Source organism: Etheostoma spectabile, unplaced genomic scaffold (assembly GCF_008692095.1).
Source record: "Etheostoma spectabile isolate EspeVRDwgs_2016 unplaced genomic scaffold, UIUC_Espe_1.0 scaffold00014685, whole genome shotgun sequence".
Lineage (NCBI taxonomy): Eukaryota > Metazoa > Chordata > Actinopteri > Perciformes > Percidae > Etheostoma > Etheostoma spectabile.
In genome coordinates, this window is record NW_022604036.1 from 262 (window position 1) to 13,654 (window position 13,393).

Genomic DNA, 13,393 nt, shown 5'->3' on the forward strand with positions numbered 1-13,393 from the left:
GATTTAAAGGACCAGTCTGCAGAAAGGCAGTCTGTATGTCACTGTTTAAAATGGATTCAGGATCCAGTTTTTTATGATGCATTGTTGTTAAAATTGAGTGACAGTGTGTCTATGTATGTACCTGGAAGTGTCTCTGTGTCTGTGTATTTGAACTTGCAGGACACTCTTGTAAAAGAGAATATTTGAAATGAGATTATTGTGTTCAGGTCAAGAATGTGGAACTGAATACAGCTTCTCTCCTTCCCCTCCCCCACACTTCCTCTCTCTCTCTCTCTCTCTCTCCCTGGTGAACGCCCTGCCTGTGAGGCAGTAGTTTTTTACTTTCACTTTGTCTTGTTGTGACGCAGATGTTTCTCCCCCGTTAAACATTTGGTAAGTTCCACTTTTCAGCTGATTTTTGATCTTTCATGAAACTGTAAAATGTGTTTTATATGAGAAGAATTGAGCTTGGTTAGGGTGAACTGGAACAGGGATTATGCCTAACAGCAGGATCACCAGCTGCTCTAACAACAGGAGCTAACCAATGCTAACAATGCTAACCAATGCTAACCATGCTAACCATGCTAACCATGCTAACCCTAATGGAGCTGTTTCCAAATCAAATTTGGGAAATCAAATGTACATAATGAAACTCACCTGATTATTATATTCAGAACACACAACTCATGAAAGAATCTGAAGTCTCTAGTGTTTATTCTGTACTGCAGTTAAGTACTAAACACACTGCCAAAGACTACTGCGTTAGTACAAGTTAAGGCCTACTGATTAAAAGTACCAAGTATTATGAGCTAAATGTATTTAGGCAGCCTTAGGGTCTTTGACGGGCCTTAGGGTCTTCGACAGGCCTTAGGGTCTTTGACAGGCCTTAGGGTCTTTGACGGGCCTTAGGGTCTTTGACAGGCCTTAGGGTCTTTGACAGGCCTTAGGGTCTTCGACAGGCCGTATCAGATACAGTCATTAGTTCTTCTTCCATTTCCTCTGAACCCTAGACATTATGTAACAGCTTCTTGTTTAACAGTCTCTGGTAACAGGAAACATCACCAGGACGCCATTTGGTGAGTTAACAGCAGAGTTGATGTTGCTGATCTTTAGCTCATTAGATGGTCAGTTAGCTCCATCTAGTGGACAGATAGTAGAACTCCATCATCTGATGGGGGACCTTAACCCTGTGTTCTCCTCCCTGATAAAGAGATTGACACTTTTTTCGACATTTTTTCCCCCCTAGGCTTCAGGCAGTTTTTGCTTGAGTTTGATTTATTTTTAAGTTATGTTTTTGTTTTTATATTTTCACGCTTTTTTCACACTACTACCAACTGATACGAGTTTCACACTTATTCTTGCAATTCACGGTCAATAAACTTAATTTTTGAGTTTAAAAAGCAGAAATATGCTTTACAACTGAATAAAAACACCCAAAGTTCAATGAAAGTAGTTTATAGATCCTTCATTTACTAGAGAAGAGGGTTACATGGAAACATCATACTCATTTCTGGAAAGAAAACCTTATTTCTGATATTTAAATGTTTTTTGAAAAGTGGTCAAATTGGGCCCAAAGACTACAGGAGGGTTAAATCATCCATGAAAAATGAAGGATTTGTCAGAATAACATATATCTAATAACTTATATAAATAACTTAGATCCATGATGCATTATATTTAAACCACAGCCATCTTCCAACTACTGAGACCGACTTGGTTTGTGTGTGTCTGAAGGAAAGATCAGCTGACTCACTGTTTTCTACAGCATCTGGGACATGTTGGAGAGGAATGAGGGACTAATGTGTCCTGTGATGAAAAGGTTGTCATAGTAACAGAGGTGATGTCTCCCAGCAGGTGTGGACTCTGCTATGAGTCAGTGTGAGGACAGAGAGGAGGGACCCCCTCCCTCTAAAAAACCTACTCTGTGGGGGGACCATGACAGCCAGACCAAAGCTCAGAGGTGAGATGATGATGGACTCTTCTCCATGTTAGAGCTCAGCACTCACATCACTCCTCCATCAGGATTCCCTCTCAACATCTAGTTAATAAGAACTTCTTACTGGAATACGCAGCAAAGAGACAACCACTGCTTATCTACTGACATGAGACGCCATCTTTCATCACATTACATGTTGGTGAATAGGAACTCATCCACGGTCTTTGTTTGTATCAGGATGCAGCAGCAGAAACCTGGACCTGGACCCAGCTGTGTGTCCATGAAGAGTGACCGGTCTATGGATCGTCCTATTAACTTTAAAGATGGACAAGCTGTTGATGGAAGGTAAGAATTTAAAAGTGAACTTTGTTATTACCTGACTCTCTCAGAGCTTCATAGTCGGGGTTTGGCGATGCCACATAATGTGGTTTTGATCTGATGCCCAGTGATACCAGGACCAGGACCACCAGCCAGCTCTGAACTGCCAAACACCTTTCTTACCACGGCTGAAAGTCTGTTTTCAGGAACATGAGTTGATTCATTCAAAAAGAATTTAAACAATCATAATGAATCTTTGGGCTTTGGGAGGATATCAAGTCCAAGTGAAATCACAAGTCATTGTTGTTGAGGTTTTGATTTAGTGAACTTGAGTCTAAAGTCCTCAGACTCATGTTGAGTCAAAGTGACGTGAGCTTCTGCTTCAGAGTGCAGCACTAAGAGAAGTTACATGTTCACAACATGGTCTACTCTGAGACAGATCCATTTATAATATTCATCCTGACGCTCAACTCTCAAAATAACACTTATATATTTTTATTGTTATAATAATTACCCTAACCCTAAAACAAATAAAAATTTGTCCCTTTGTTTGTATCAGGATGCAGCAGCAAAGACCTGGACCTGGACCCAGCTGTGTGTCCATGAAGAGTGACTGGTCTATGGATCGTCCTGTTAACTTTAAAGATGGACGAGCTGTTGAAAGGTAAGAATTTAAGAGTGAACTTTGTTATAATCTGACTCTCTCGGAGCTTCTTGGTCTAGGTTTGGCAATGCCACATAATCTGGTTTTAATCTGATGCCCATTAATAACAAGACCAGAACCACCAGACATATTAGGGCCAACCAAGACAATTGTCATTGGTTTAAAGAAATGCCAATAAACCGGATCAGAACCTTTTTTAGAAGTTATTGTTGGTCGTTTTATTGAGTTTAAAGATGGACGAGCTGCTGGTGGAAGGTAAGAATTTGAAAATTAACTTTGTTATTATCTGCCTCTCCTGAGAAGAAGAATCCAGACTTGGTCCAGAGCTCCGTAGTCTGTTGTAGGACTCAACGATATAATGTGTCAGCAGTGACATCACAGTGTACACCTCCTGTATGAATGAATTAATAAATTACCTTCTTACTTTATTAGTCAAGAGTCAACGACTGACATTAGACGGCAATTTTCATCAGATTACATTTTGGTTACAGTTACTGATCCACGGTCTTTGTTTGTATCAGGATGCAGCAGCAGAAACCTGGACCTGGACCCAGCTGTGTGTCCATGAAGAGTGACTGGTCTATGGATCGTCCTGTTAACTTTAAAGATGGACGAGCTGTTGAAAGGTAAGAATTTAAGAGTGAACTTTGTTATAATCTGACTCTCTCAGAGCTTCATGGTCTAGGTTTGACATAATGTGGTTTTAATCTGATGCCAGTGAAACCAGGACCAGAACCACCAGACAGGTTAGCGCCACCAAAGACGATTGTGATTGGTTTAAAGAAATGCCAATAAACCAGAGAACATTTTCCATCCCATAATGTGGTGAGGACTAGTCAGACCTTCCTGTGCAGCCCTGTGGAGGAAGGTCTGGCAATGTGAGACTACTGGGTAGTCATCCAGGCAGAGGGCTTTGGTCTGATTCCAGACAGGACAGGGACAATGGTGGTCTTCAGTCTTCAGGGACAGAAATTCAACCCCGGATTTTGGGAGGGAGCGGCCTTTAATGAGACCATGTGAAGAGCGCAAGAAGAACCTTTTTGGAAGTAATTTTAATAATAGTAGTAAAAACACTACAAAAAGAGACCAAAACAAGCCAACGCTACGTTATACAGCCCTGCACACTGGACTTGAACCTTCCACTGTATCTGTGCTGGTTCCTCCTGCTCCATACTCCTCCTGCCTGTCCTCCTCCTCTTCATCATATTCCTCCTCATCACCATCATGACTGGACTTACCTAATAACAATAGTAATAATAATAAACTTAAACATGTTTTATATAACTTTAAAGGTGGACAAGGTGTTGATGGAAGGTAATAATTTAAAACTTTGTTATTACCTGACTCTCTCAGAGCTTCATAGTCGGGTTTGGCGATGCCACATAATGTGGTTTTGATCTGATGCCCAGTGAGACCAGGACCAGGACCACCAGCCAGCTCTGAACTGCCAAACACCTTTCTTACCACGGCTGAAAGTCTGTTTTCAGGAACATGAGTTGATTCATTACAAAATAATGTATACGATCATAATTAATCTTTGGGCTTTGGGAGGACATCAAGTCCAAGTGAAATCACAAGTCCTTGTTGTTAAGGTTTTGATTTAGTGAACTTGAGTCTAAAGTCATCAGACTCATGTTGAGTCAAAGTGACGTGAGCTTCTGCTTCAGAGTGCAGCACTAAGAGAAGTTACATGTTCACAACATGGTCTACTCTGAGAGAGATCCATTTATAATATTCATCCTGACGCTCAACTCTCAAAAAAAGACTCATAAATCATTATTGTTATAATAATAAAACAGAATTAATTAATTAATGTAACTGGTTAAAAGTATTATCTTCATCTTAAAATACTTTTCATTTTTCTGCGGGAAAGACCTGAACCTGGACCTGGACCCAGCTGTGTGTCCATGAAGAGTGACTGGTCTAAGGATTGTTTTATTAACTTTAAAGATGGACAAACTGTTGATTAAAGGTAATAATTTAAAACTTTGTTATTACCTGACTCTCTCAGAGCTTCATGGTCTAGGTTTGGCAATGCAACAAAATGTGATTTTAATCTGATACCCATTTATAATAGGACCAGAACCACCAGATAGATCAGGGTCAGCCAAGACAATCGTCATTGGTTTAAAGAACCTTTTTTAGAAGTAATTGTAGCAGTAGCAATAATAAAACTACAAAAGAACCAAAACAACCCGTCACTAAGTCATCCAGTCCTGGGGTCTCTTTATAAAACGGTAACCCCCCCCACCCAGAGATACAGTTTGAAGAGGAAAGTTTAAAGACAAACCCATCTTCCTGCAGGTGTTGTCACCAACAGTATTAGAGGTCAGACCCATAACGAGGACATTTAGTGGAACGATGTGCGAGAGCTAAACGGCTGTATTTCCTACTCTGACGTTTGATTATATGTTCCCAGTTTTAAAGACAGATAGTTATTTCCAGTGTGTTCTGCGTTATCTGATGCTAGGGTGTGTGATGCTCTCCTGTCTTCCATGGCGTCGGCCGTCTCCTCCTCCTGTGCTCCGTAGAGGACAATGTGACAGTGAGACAGCGGCGATTAGACATTAACAACTCATTTTGATTGAGATGTATTTTACAAGGTGTTTATAGAACAATTATCAACAATTATACAATTATCTGGTGATGTTGTTTCTTGTAGTTCATTTTCACTCAAGCCCAAATTGGCGACGAGTTGAACCTTCCAACGCTCTGGAAGCTGCCAGGTCACACCAACGAGACGAGACGGGGGATCATCTCCATAACAAAGGCTCTTTGTTCTTCCATTCTAAGTCTAGTTAGTTTTAGACTTTTTTGTAGCTAAATAAATCATTTGCTTAATATAATAAAATGTGGATAAGGTTAGTGATATTGAGACGCTTGCTACAGTTACATTTCTGCAACATTCTAGGTTTTTGTATCGTTGCAAATCTTTGGTGTGAACTGGGCTTTAGACATGTTAACCAACAATGGGGGCAGCTTACTTAGAAGGGGACAGAACAGCTGTACACTGACTTTTTTCTTTATCATTCCTTTCCGGTTTTTGGACTTGTACTGATGTGTGTAGCCCAGAACGTAAGTTCAAACTATTCTGTAGCTTGTAACCTGTCATGAGTTATACTGCCTCGTTATCTGTGTTAACGTTTAAGTTAGGGCTGGGACAATTCATCGACGTAAGAAATAAAAAAACAAAACATAGCTGGCTCCAGCAACAGTGCAAGTATCAATTCCTCAACACGTTGAGAACAAGGCTCGTACACAGTCTTTTAAAGTGTGGGAGTATTCTAACACAACACGGTAGTCTGTAGATTTTGTAAAATGCATCACTGAGTCAGGATAACTGCAGCTCACCTTTTTGCTCTGCTCCCTTTCCCTCCCCAGGCAGAGCCGCGGGAACATATTTTGAATTGGGGGTGCTGACAAATTTCCAGTGAGGTTTTCAGCCGAAGTCAACCAGCACACACTTAACTGCACCAACACCCTTCATTTCACTGTATAGAGATTCAATAGCCTACCCAAGACAACAATGAGCCTGCCACAGGCTACTGACTCGGAAACACCAGAAAATAATAGATAATAAATTAATAATAATAATAAATTTCTTTCTTACCCATACTGTCAAGATAAAGACTCTTTATTAAAACAAAGGCACTTTGTGCTGTCAAAAACATTCTAAGGCTTCGATAATAAAACACATGTAAGCTACACGCTCCACTAGCATAAAAACAAGAATAAGTCCATAATAGGCACGGGTAACGCAGGATATAGGCACATGGCTCACCTTCAGTTGAACGGTTACTGAACAGTTGATGCTGATTTACTGCACGGTGGCAGCATAATAATAAACCAGCATTCTTACCTTGTGCTGCAGTCATAACACACACAAAAAAAGTCCTCATCTCCAAAACGTCTACCAGGAAAAGTGTGACGCTGAGGCTGCATGACTGAGTTCCCTTCGCGGCCACCCTGCTGCTGCTAGCTATGCTAACAACATTAGCTGCCTGGTGCCGGAACTTGACCCACGGGTCGGGATGATATTTCCTGCCACTATCCCCTGTGCGTCTCCATCTTCTCCCGTAGTTCTGGGTATTGTTGGAGCTAAATCCTGCTCCATTCTCAGGGTTTAGTCAATTAGTAGACAAAATCTCAAATGTTGATGTGAATCCATTTGTTACATAGGATATCCTGAGTCAAAGTTACCTGGATCAAGCTCGCAGCTCTCCCCTTCCTTTGTCTGCCCTCTGGCTCTTGGACCCCCTGGTCTTATCTACAAAGGGTGGGGTCTTTAGACCACAGTGGTGTGTGTGTGTGTGTGCTTATTTTTTATCTTTCAGCTGGAATGTGGCTGAAAGTTTATGACCCTCAGCTCAGGAAAAGATCAGTGGGGGTAAAAGAGGGACTGAAACCAGATTCAGGAAGCGTCCCTAACAATCAATTCTACTTCTGACACATTTAGGAGAGCTGGCTTATAACAAAATATACCAGAATATCTTATATTATAAAACAGAAGTATTGCAAAACAACTTAATGTAACAAACAACAAACTATATACTTATGACAACAAACTTGCATGACCAACATGTCTTCATTTATGTTGAAATAATGCTTTTACCTTTTAGCTCAAATGTAGAATGCAGATCACACACAATGTTTAAACACATATAACATTTTAAATTCCAACAGTATATGTCCTGCACTGCCTTGAGTGTGAGGTAAACTGTGCTTCGTCTCCCCCGTCTGTTACAGACTGTTATATTAGACACTTATATAGGATTTATTTGATACATCTGATTTCATGTGTGGCTAAAATTGCACTTTATTCAATATAAGATTAAAGGGAGAAGAGCTTGGATGTTCAACAAGAGCTTATTAATTATTTTACCTGCAAAAAAAGTTAAAAAAGCAGATACAGGCTACTTTTTTCTTTTTTTTTTGCACTTGCTCTGTTTACATTGTTTTTATGTATTCCTCCGGAAAGTGACCTGATTTTGTTGTTGGAGTGATCGCCTACATCTGGCTTCAGGTTGCACTACACATTCATTTTACCTGAACAGTGCAGTGTTAAACAATTTTAAAAATAGAAATTTGAATCTTATTGAAATTTGTTTTGTGTAAGTTGTTAATAATTTAGCAATGGGAAACTAATTGCTAATTGAAAAATTAATAGTTTGAATAGTCGACTAATCAAAATAAGAATTGCTAGATTTATCGTTTAAAAGCCTGAGTCAAATACAACTACTTAGTTAACTTCATGTCAGTTCCTGATTCCTCCACAGAGTGGACCAGGAGGGCTCAGAGGATCCCAGTGGTCAGCCTGCCCAGCAGCATCAAACCCACCTGGACTCCATCTTTATGGTCTGTACATGTACAACAACTACTTTTACATCTGTTCTGTTCCCAATCATCTCCAAGCTGCCCTGTTCAGACCAGAGGGTCCTCAGTCTGCCCATCATGGATCTGATGGTTGCTTCCATGATTTCAGTCTGATGGTCATTCATATAATCTTCTGTTCCAGCTGCTGGAGGAAAACATTGTCACTTTTGTGAAGAACGAGCTGAAGAAGATCCTGAAGCTTCTGAGTCCAGATTACCCAGAATGCCCAGAGAGTCAGAGGGAGGATGAGGAGGTTTTGGAAGGTGAGGATGAAGATCAGAGGAGCAGCAAAGAGGCGTTTCTGAAGATCACACTGCACTTCCTGACGAGAATGAAGCACGACGAGCTGGCTGACCGTCTGCAGAGCAGTAAGAGGATTTCTCTAAAGATTTAACTTGCTGGACTAATGGGACGTTTACTAATGTCTCCAGAGAAGGGTCAGAGTATGTTCCTGTTTCTTTATGAATCACCTACTGATCTTCTTTGTTCTGTGTTCCTTTAGGAAGTCCAGCAGGAGTTTGTAAGAGTAAACTCAAATCTAAGCTAGACAGGAAGTTCCAGTGTGTGTTTGAGGGGATTGCTAAAGCAGGAAACCAAACCGTTCTGAATCAGATGTTCACAGAGATCTACCTCATGAAGGGGGGGGCTGCAGGGGTCAATGAAGAACATGAGGTCAGACGGATTGAAACAGCATCCTGGAAACCAGACACACAAGAACCAACAATCAGACAAGAAGACATCTTTAAAGCCCCACCTGGAAGAGATGAACCAATCAGAACCGTGATGACAAAGGGAGTGGCTGGCATCGGGAAAACAGTCTTAACACAGAAGTTCACTCTGGACTGGGCTGAAGGCAAAGCCAACCAGGACATCCAGTTCATATTCCCATTCACCTTCAGAGAGCTGAATGTGCTGAAAAAGAGAAAGTTCAGCTTGGTGGAACTTGTTAATTACTTCTTTAGTGAAACCAAAGAAGCAGGAATCAGCAGGTTTGAAGAGGTCCAGGTGGTCTTCATCTTTGACGGTCTGGATGAGTGTCGACTTCCTCTGGACTTCCACAACACTAAAATCATGACTGATGTTACAAAGTCCACCTCAGTGGGTGTGCTGCTGACAAACCTCATCAGGGGGAATTTGCTTCCCTCTGCTCGCCTCTGGATAACCACACGACCTGCAGCAGCCAATCAGATCCCTCCTGGGTGTGTTGACATGGTGACAGAGGTCAGAGGGTTCACTGACACCCAGAAGGAGGAGTACTTTAGGAAGAGATTCAGAGATGAGGTGCAGGCCAGCAGAATAATCTCCCACATCAAGACATCACGAAGCCTCCACATCATGTGCCACATCCCAGTCTTCTGCTGGATCACTGCTACAGTTGTGGAGGACGTGTTGAAGACCAGAGAGGGAGGACAGCTGCCCAAGACCCTGACTGAGATGTACATCCACTTCCTGGTGGTTCAGTCCAAAGTCAAGAACATCAAGTATGATGGAGGAGCTGAGACAGATCCACACTGGAGTCCAGAGTCCAGGAAGATGATTGAGTCTCTGGGAAAACTGGCTTTTGAGCAGCTGCAGGAAGGCAACCTGATCTTCTATGAATCAGACCTGACAGAGTGTGGCATCGATATCAGAGCAGCATCAGTGTACTCAGGAGTGTTCACACAGATCTTTAAAGAGGAGAGAGGACTGTACCAGGACAAGGTGTTCTGCTTCGTCCATCTGAGTGTTCAGGAGTTCCTGGCTGCTCTTCATGTCCATCTGACCTTCATCAACTCTGGAGTCAACCTGCTGGCAGAAGAACAAACATCATCAACACAGTTCTACCAGAGTGCTGTGGACAAGGCCTTACAGAGTCCTAATGGACACCTAGACTTGTTCCTCCGCTTCCTCCTGGGTCTTTCTCTGCAGACCAATCAGAATCTCCTCCGAGGTCTGCTGACGCAAACAGGAAGTAGCTCTCAGACCAATCAGGAAACAGTGGAGTACATCAAAAAGAAGTTGGATGAGGGTCTGTCTGCAGAGAGAAGCATCAATCTGTTCCACTGTCTGAATGAACTGAATGATGGTTCTCTAGTGGAGGAGATCCAACAGTCCCTGAGTTCAGGAAGTCTCTCCACAGATGAACTGTCTCCTGCTCAGTGGTCAGCTCTGGTCTTCATCTTACTGTCATCAGAAGAAGATCTGGACGTGTTTGACCTGAAGAAATACTCTGCTTCAGAGGAGGCTCTTCTGAGGCTGCTGCCAGTGGTCAACGAAAAGCCAAAAAAGCTCTGTAAGAGGGATTATTATTATTAATTATTAAATCGTTCAACAGGAGTAAAATATAAATTAAAGCTGTGAGCAGTGTTGGACAGGCCCTTGCACCTCCTTGCACCTCGGGGTTACTGGGGGACACGGCTTCTTGCGACCGTGCATTTGAGCAGCGCTCAGACTGCAAATCATCACCAATAAAAAAGGAACTGCCTGCTGAGTTTAGTGATACCTCACACAAGACTCTACATCATACAGATCATTGGCTGTGAAATGGGCGTGACTTAAGCATATGGGGTGGGGAAAATGGTTACAAATGAAAAGTTATGAAAGGGGGCGTGAGTACATGTGCATGATTAAAGTATAGGGTGTGGCTCAGGATCACATGTAGACCACCCATTATAAGTTATGTAATTTCATGTTGCCACCCGGGCCCGCCATAAACAAAAATGATATAGATGACCTCATGCCTAGACCCTTGTCATTGGTCAATTTACACTCAAGTTACACCCACTTCCTGTTTCAATGACCCCCCTACATGAATTTGGTCCTCTGTAACTTGCAAATATTTTGCGCTAGTACATTCAAGATTTATTGTATTTATCAAAATGTTACAGACCAAATTTGAAGTCAATTGTCTGAAACCTCTAGGAGGAGTACGTTAAAGTACGACATGTGGAAACATTCAATTAAACAGGCCGGATTTCCCCTTGGGTTTAGGGTATGGCTCCAAAATGCTTTTTTGTACTTCTTGAGATGCTACAGATGTGTACCATGTTTTATTGGAGGGGCTTAATTTTAAAATTTTTCAAAAAGGCAATTAATTACCCACAACAAGTATTCCTTCAGTTCCGATAGAGCCTTTGCTGCTGTCGGCCCTCGGGCCCTAATAACTTGCTTCCTTGCTGTGGTCTCTCCAGACTGAGTGACTGTGACCTATCGGCGAGAAGCTGTGAAGCTCTGTCCTCAGTTCTCAGCTCCCAGTCCTCTAGTCTGAGAGAGCTGGACCTGAGTAACAACGACCTGCAGGATTCAGGAGGGAAGCTGGTCTCTGATGGACTGAAGAGTCCACACTGCAGACTGGAGACTCTCAGGTCAGGTCAAGTTAATATTTGTCTTTAATTTGAGATATTTCTTTAAACGTTAAGCTTTATAATTCAATTTGAATAGCTCTTGTTATTTAATGAGTAATTTTGTAAAATCATTGAATTTTTCTGAAGTATTGTTTTATTTATAATCACACGTCATAAAGTATGAATTATGAACTGTGGCTGAGATCTAGAAATCCTTTATTTTTAACGTGACTTTGTTTCCTCATTCAGTCTTGATTAGTTTTCTGCAAATTGTTGACAATGAAACAGAAATGATTTAAACTGCAAAAAAATGTAATATACTAAATATACCAAAAGTCCAGACTCAACATTTAAATCCACATGTTATCTGTCTGGTTTCCTGTTGTCTCTCCAGGCTGAGTCTCTGTAACCTGTCAGAGAGAAGCTGTGAAGCTCTGTCCTCAGTTCTCAGCTCCCAGTCCTCTAGTCTGAGAGAGCTCGACCTGAGTAACAACAACCTGCAGGATTCAGGAGGGAAGCTGATCTCTGATGGACTGAAGAGTCAACACTGTAAACTGGAGACTCTCAGGTCAGGATTCATTAACCCAATCAAATGATGACCATTAAACTCTGGCTAACTGTAGTTGATAAACAGCTGACTTGTAGCTTTGTCTCTGCTGATACAATAAACATCGGCAGTAGTTATATATAGTTATCATATAATTATTCATTTCTCGATTCTGAGTTACTTTCCATGAGGATTTATCATTGTTTATTATTGATATTAAATAATTAAATAGAGCATTGGATTTTAAAAGTCTATTCTAAATCTGGACTAAAATGTACTGGACTACGAAGAAAGAAAGAACTACCACATGGCCCACGTGTTGAGAGAGGCTTCCTGTGTGTGTTCTGTGTGTTTCCAGTCTCTCAGGCTGTATGATCTCAGAGGAAGGCTGTACTTCTCTGGCCTCAGCTCTGAGCTCCAACCCCTCCCATCTGAGAGTGCTGGACTGAGCTACAATCATCCAGGAGACTCAGGAGTGAAGCGGCTTTCTGCTTTACTGGAGGATCCAGACTGCAGACTGGACACTCTCAGGTATGGACGGACCAAGACCTAATTTTATTTTTGTCACTAACTGAGAAACTTGGTTAATGTTCAATGGAGGATCTAAGTGAAGGTGTATTACAGGGGTTCTTAATCTTATAACACAAATACAAATATTTATTCAACGTCAGAGTTCTGGAAAGTACGGTGGCCCTGAAGTGCAAATAACAACAGCAAATACAAAAATACAAGGTCATTATACACATGTTTTCAAAACAGGCACTTTTCTGTGTTTTTCACCTGTCCTTCCTGTTAAAAGACAGACAGTTTGTCTGTCCAATCAGGAGGGTGCGTCCTCTGCTAGACAGGCCCTACCTTTCAGGTAGAAGTTAATGCCGTTGTGTATAATGATTTGTTGAAGTGTTTTCCTATTTGCTGTTGTGATTTGCACTGCAGGGCCACCGTAGAGATTCAGTTGGCATTAACAAAAACAGTTACATTTTACAAAGGTCAGTTACCTTTAAAATCAAATCAAACTCTTTTCTTTCTCTCACAGGAACACACCAGAGTTAACCAATGCCTCAGACCATTTTAGCATATCAAATTAAAATAATAATAATAATTGTGTGCACATCTCACCTTGTGGCAGGTGCAGGACAAATGAAAAATACTGAAGTAAAAATCAGATTTAATCAACCACTTTTATGCTACATACATTCCAGCTGAGTACTCATGTTCCAACTCAATTTTCGTAGAGATACAGGTAGCTAAAA

General features: G+C 41.4%; 1 protein-coding gene across 1 annotated transcript; it reads left to right on the plus strand.

Moving 5' to 3' along the window:
• The first annotated feature begins 1,038 nt into the window (after positions 1-1,038).
• Positions 1,039-12,423, plus strand: LOC116679472 (protein NLRC3). The gene is made up of 10 exons (XM_032509125.1): positions 1,039-1,055; positions 1,834-1,939; positions 2,153-2,260; positions 2,793-2,897; positions 3,419-3,523; positions 8,174-8,252; positions 8,413-8,638; positions 8,773-10,542; positions 11,441-11,614; positions 11,988-12,423. Exons 2-9 carry the CDS (start codon positions 1,848-1,850, stop codon positions 11,443-11,445), a joined length of 2,490 nt encoding a protein of 829 aa, XP_032365016.1. The 5' UTR covers positions 1,039-1,055; positions 1,834-1,847; the 3' UTR covers positions 11,446-11,614; positions 11,988-12,423.
• The last annotated feature ends 970 nt before the right edge of the window (positions 12,424-13,393 follow it).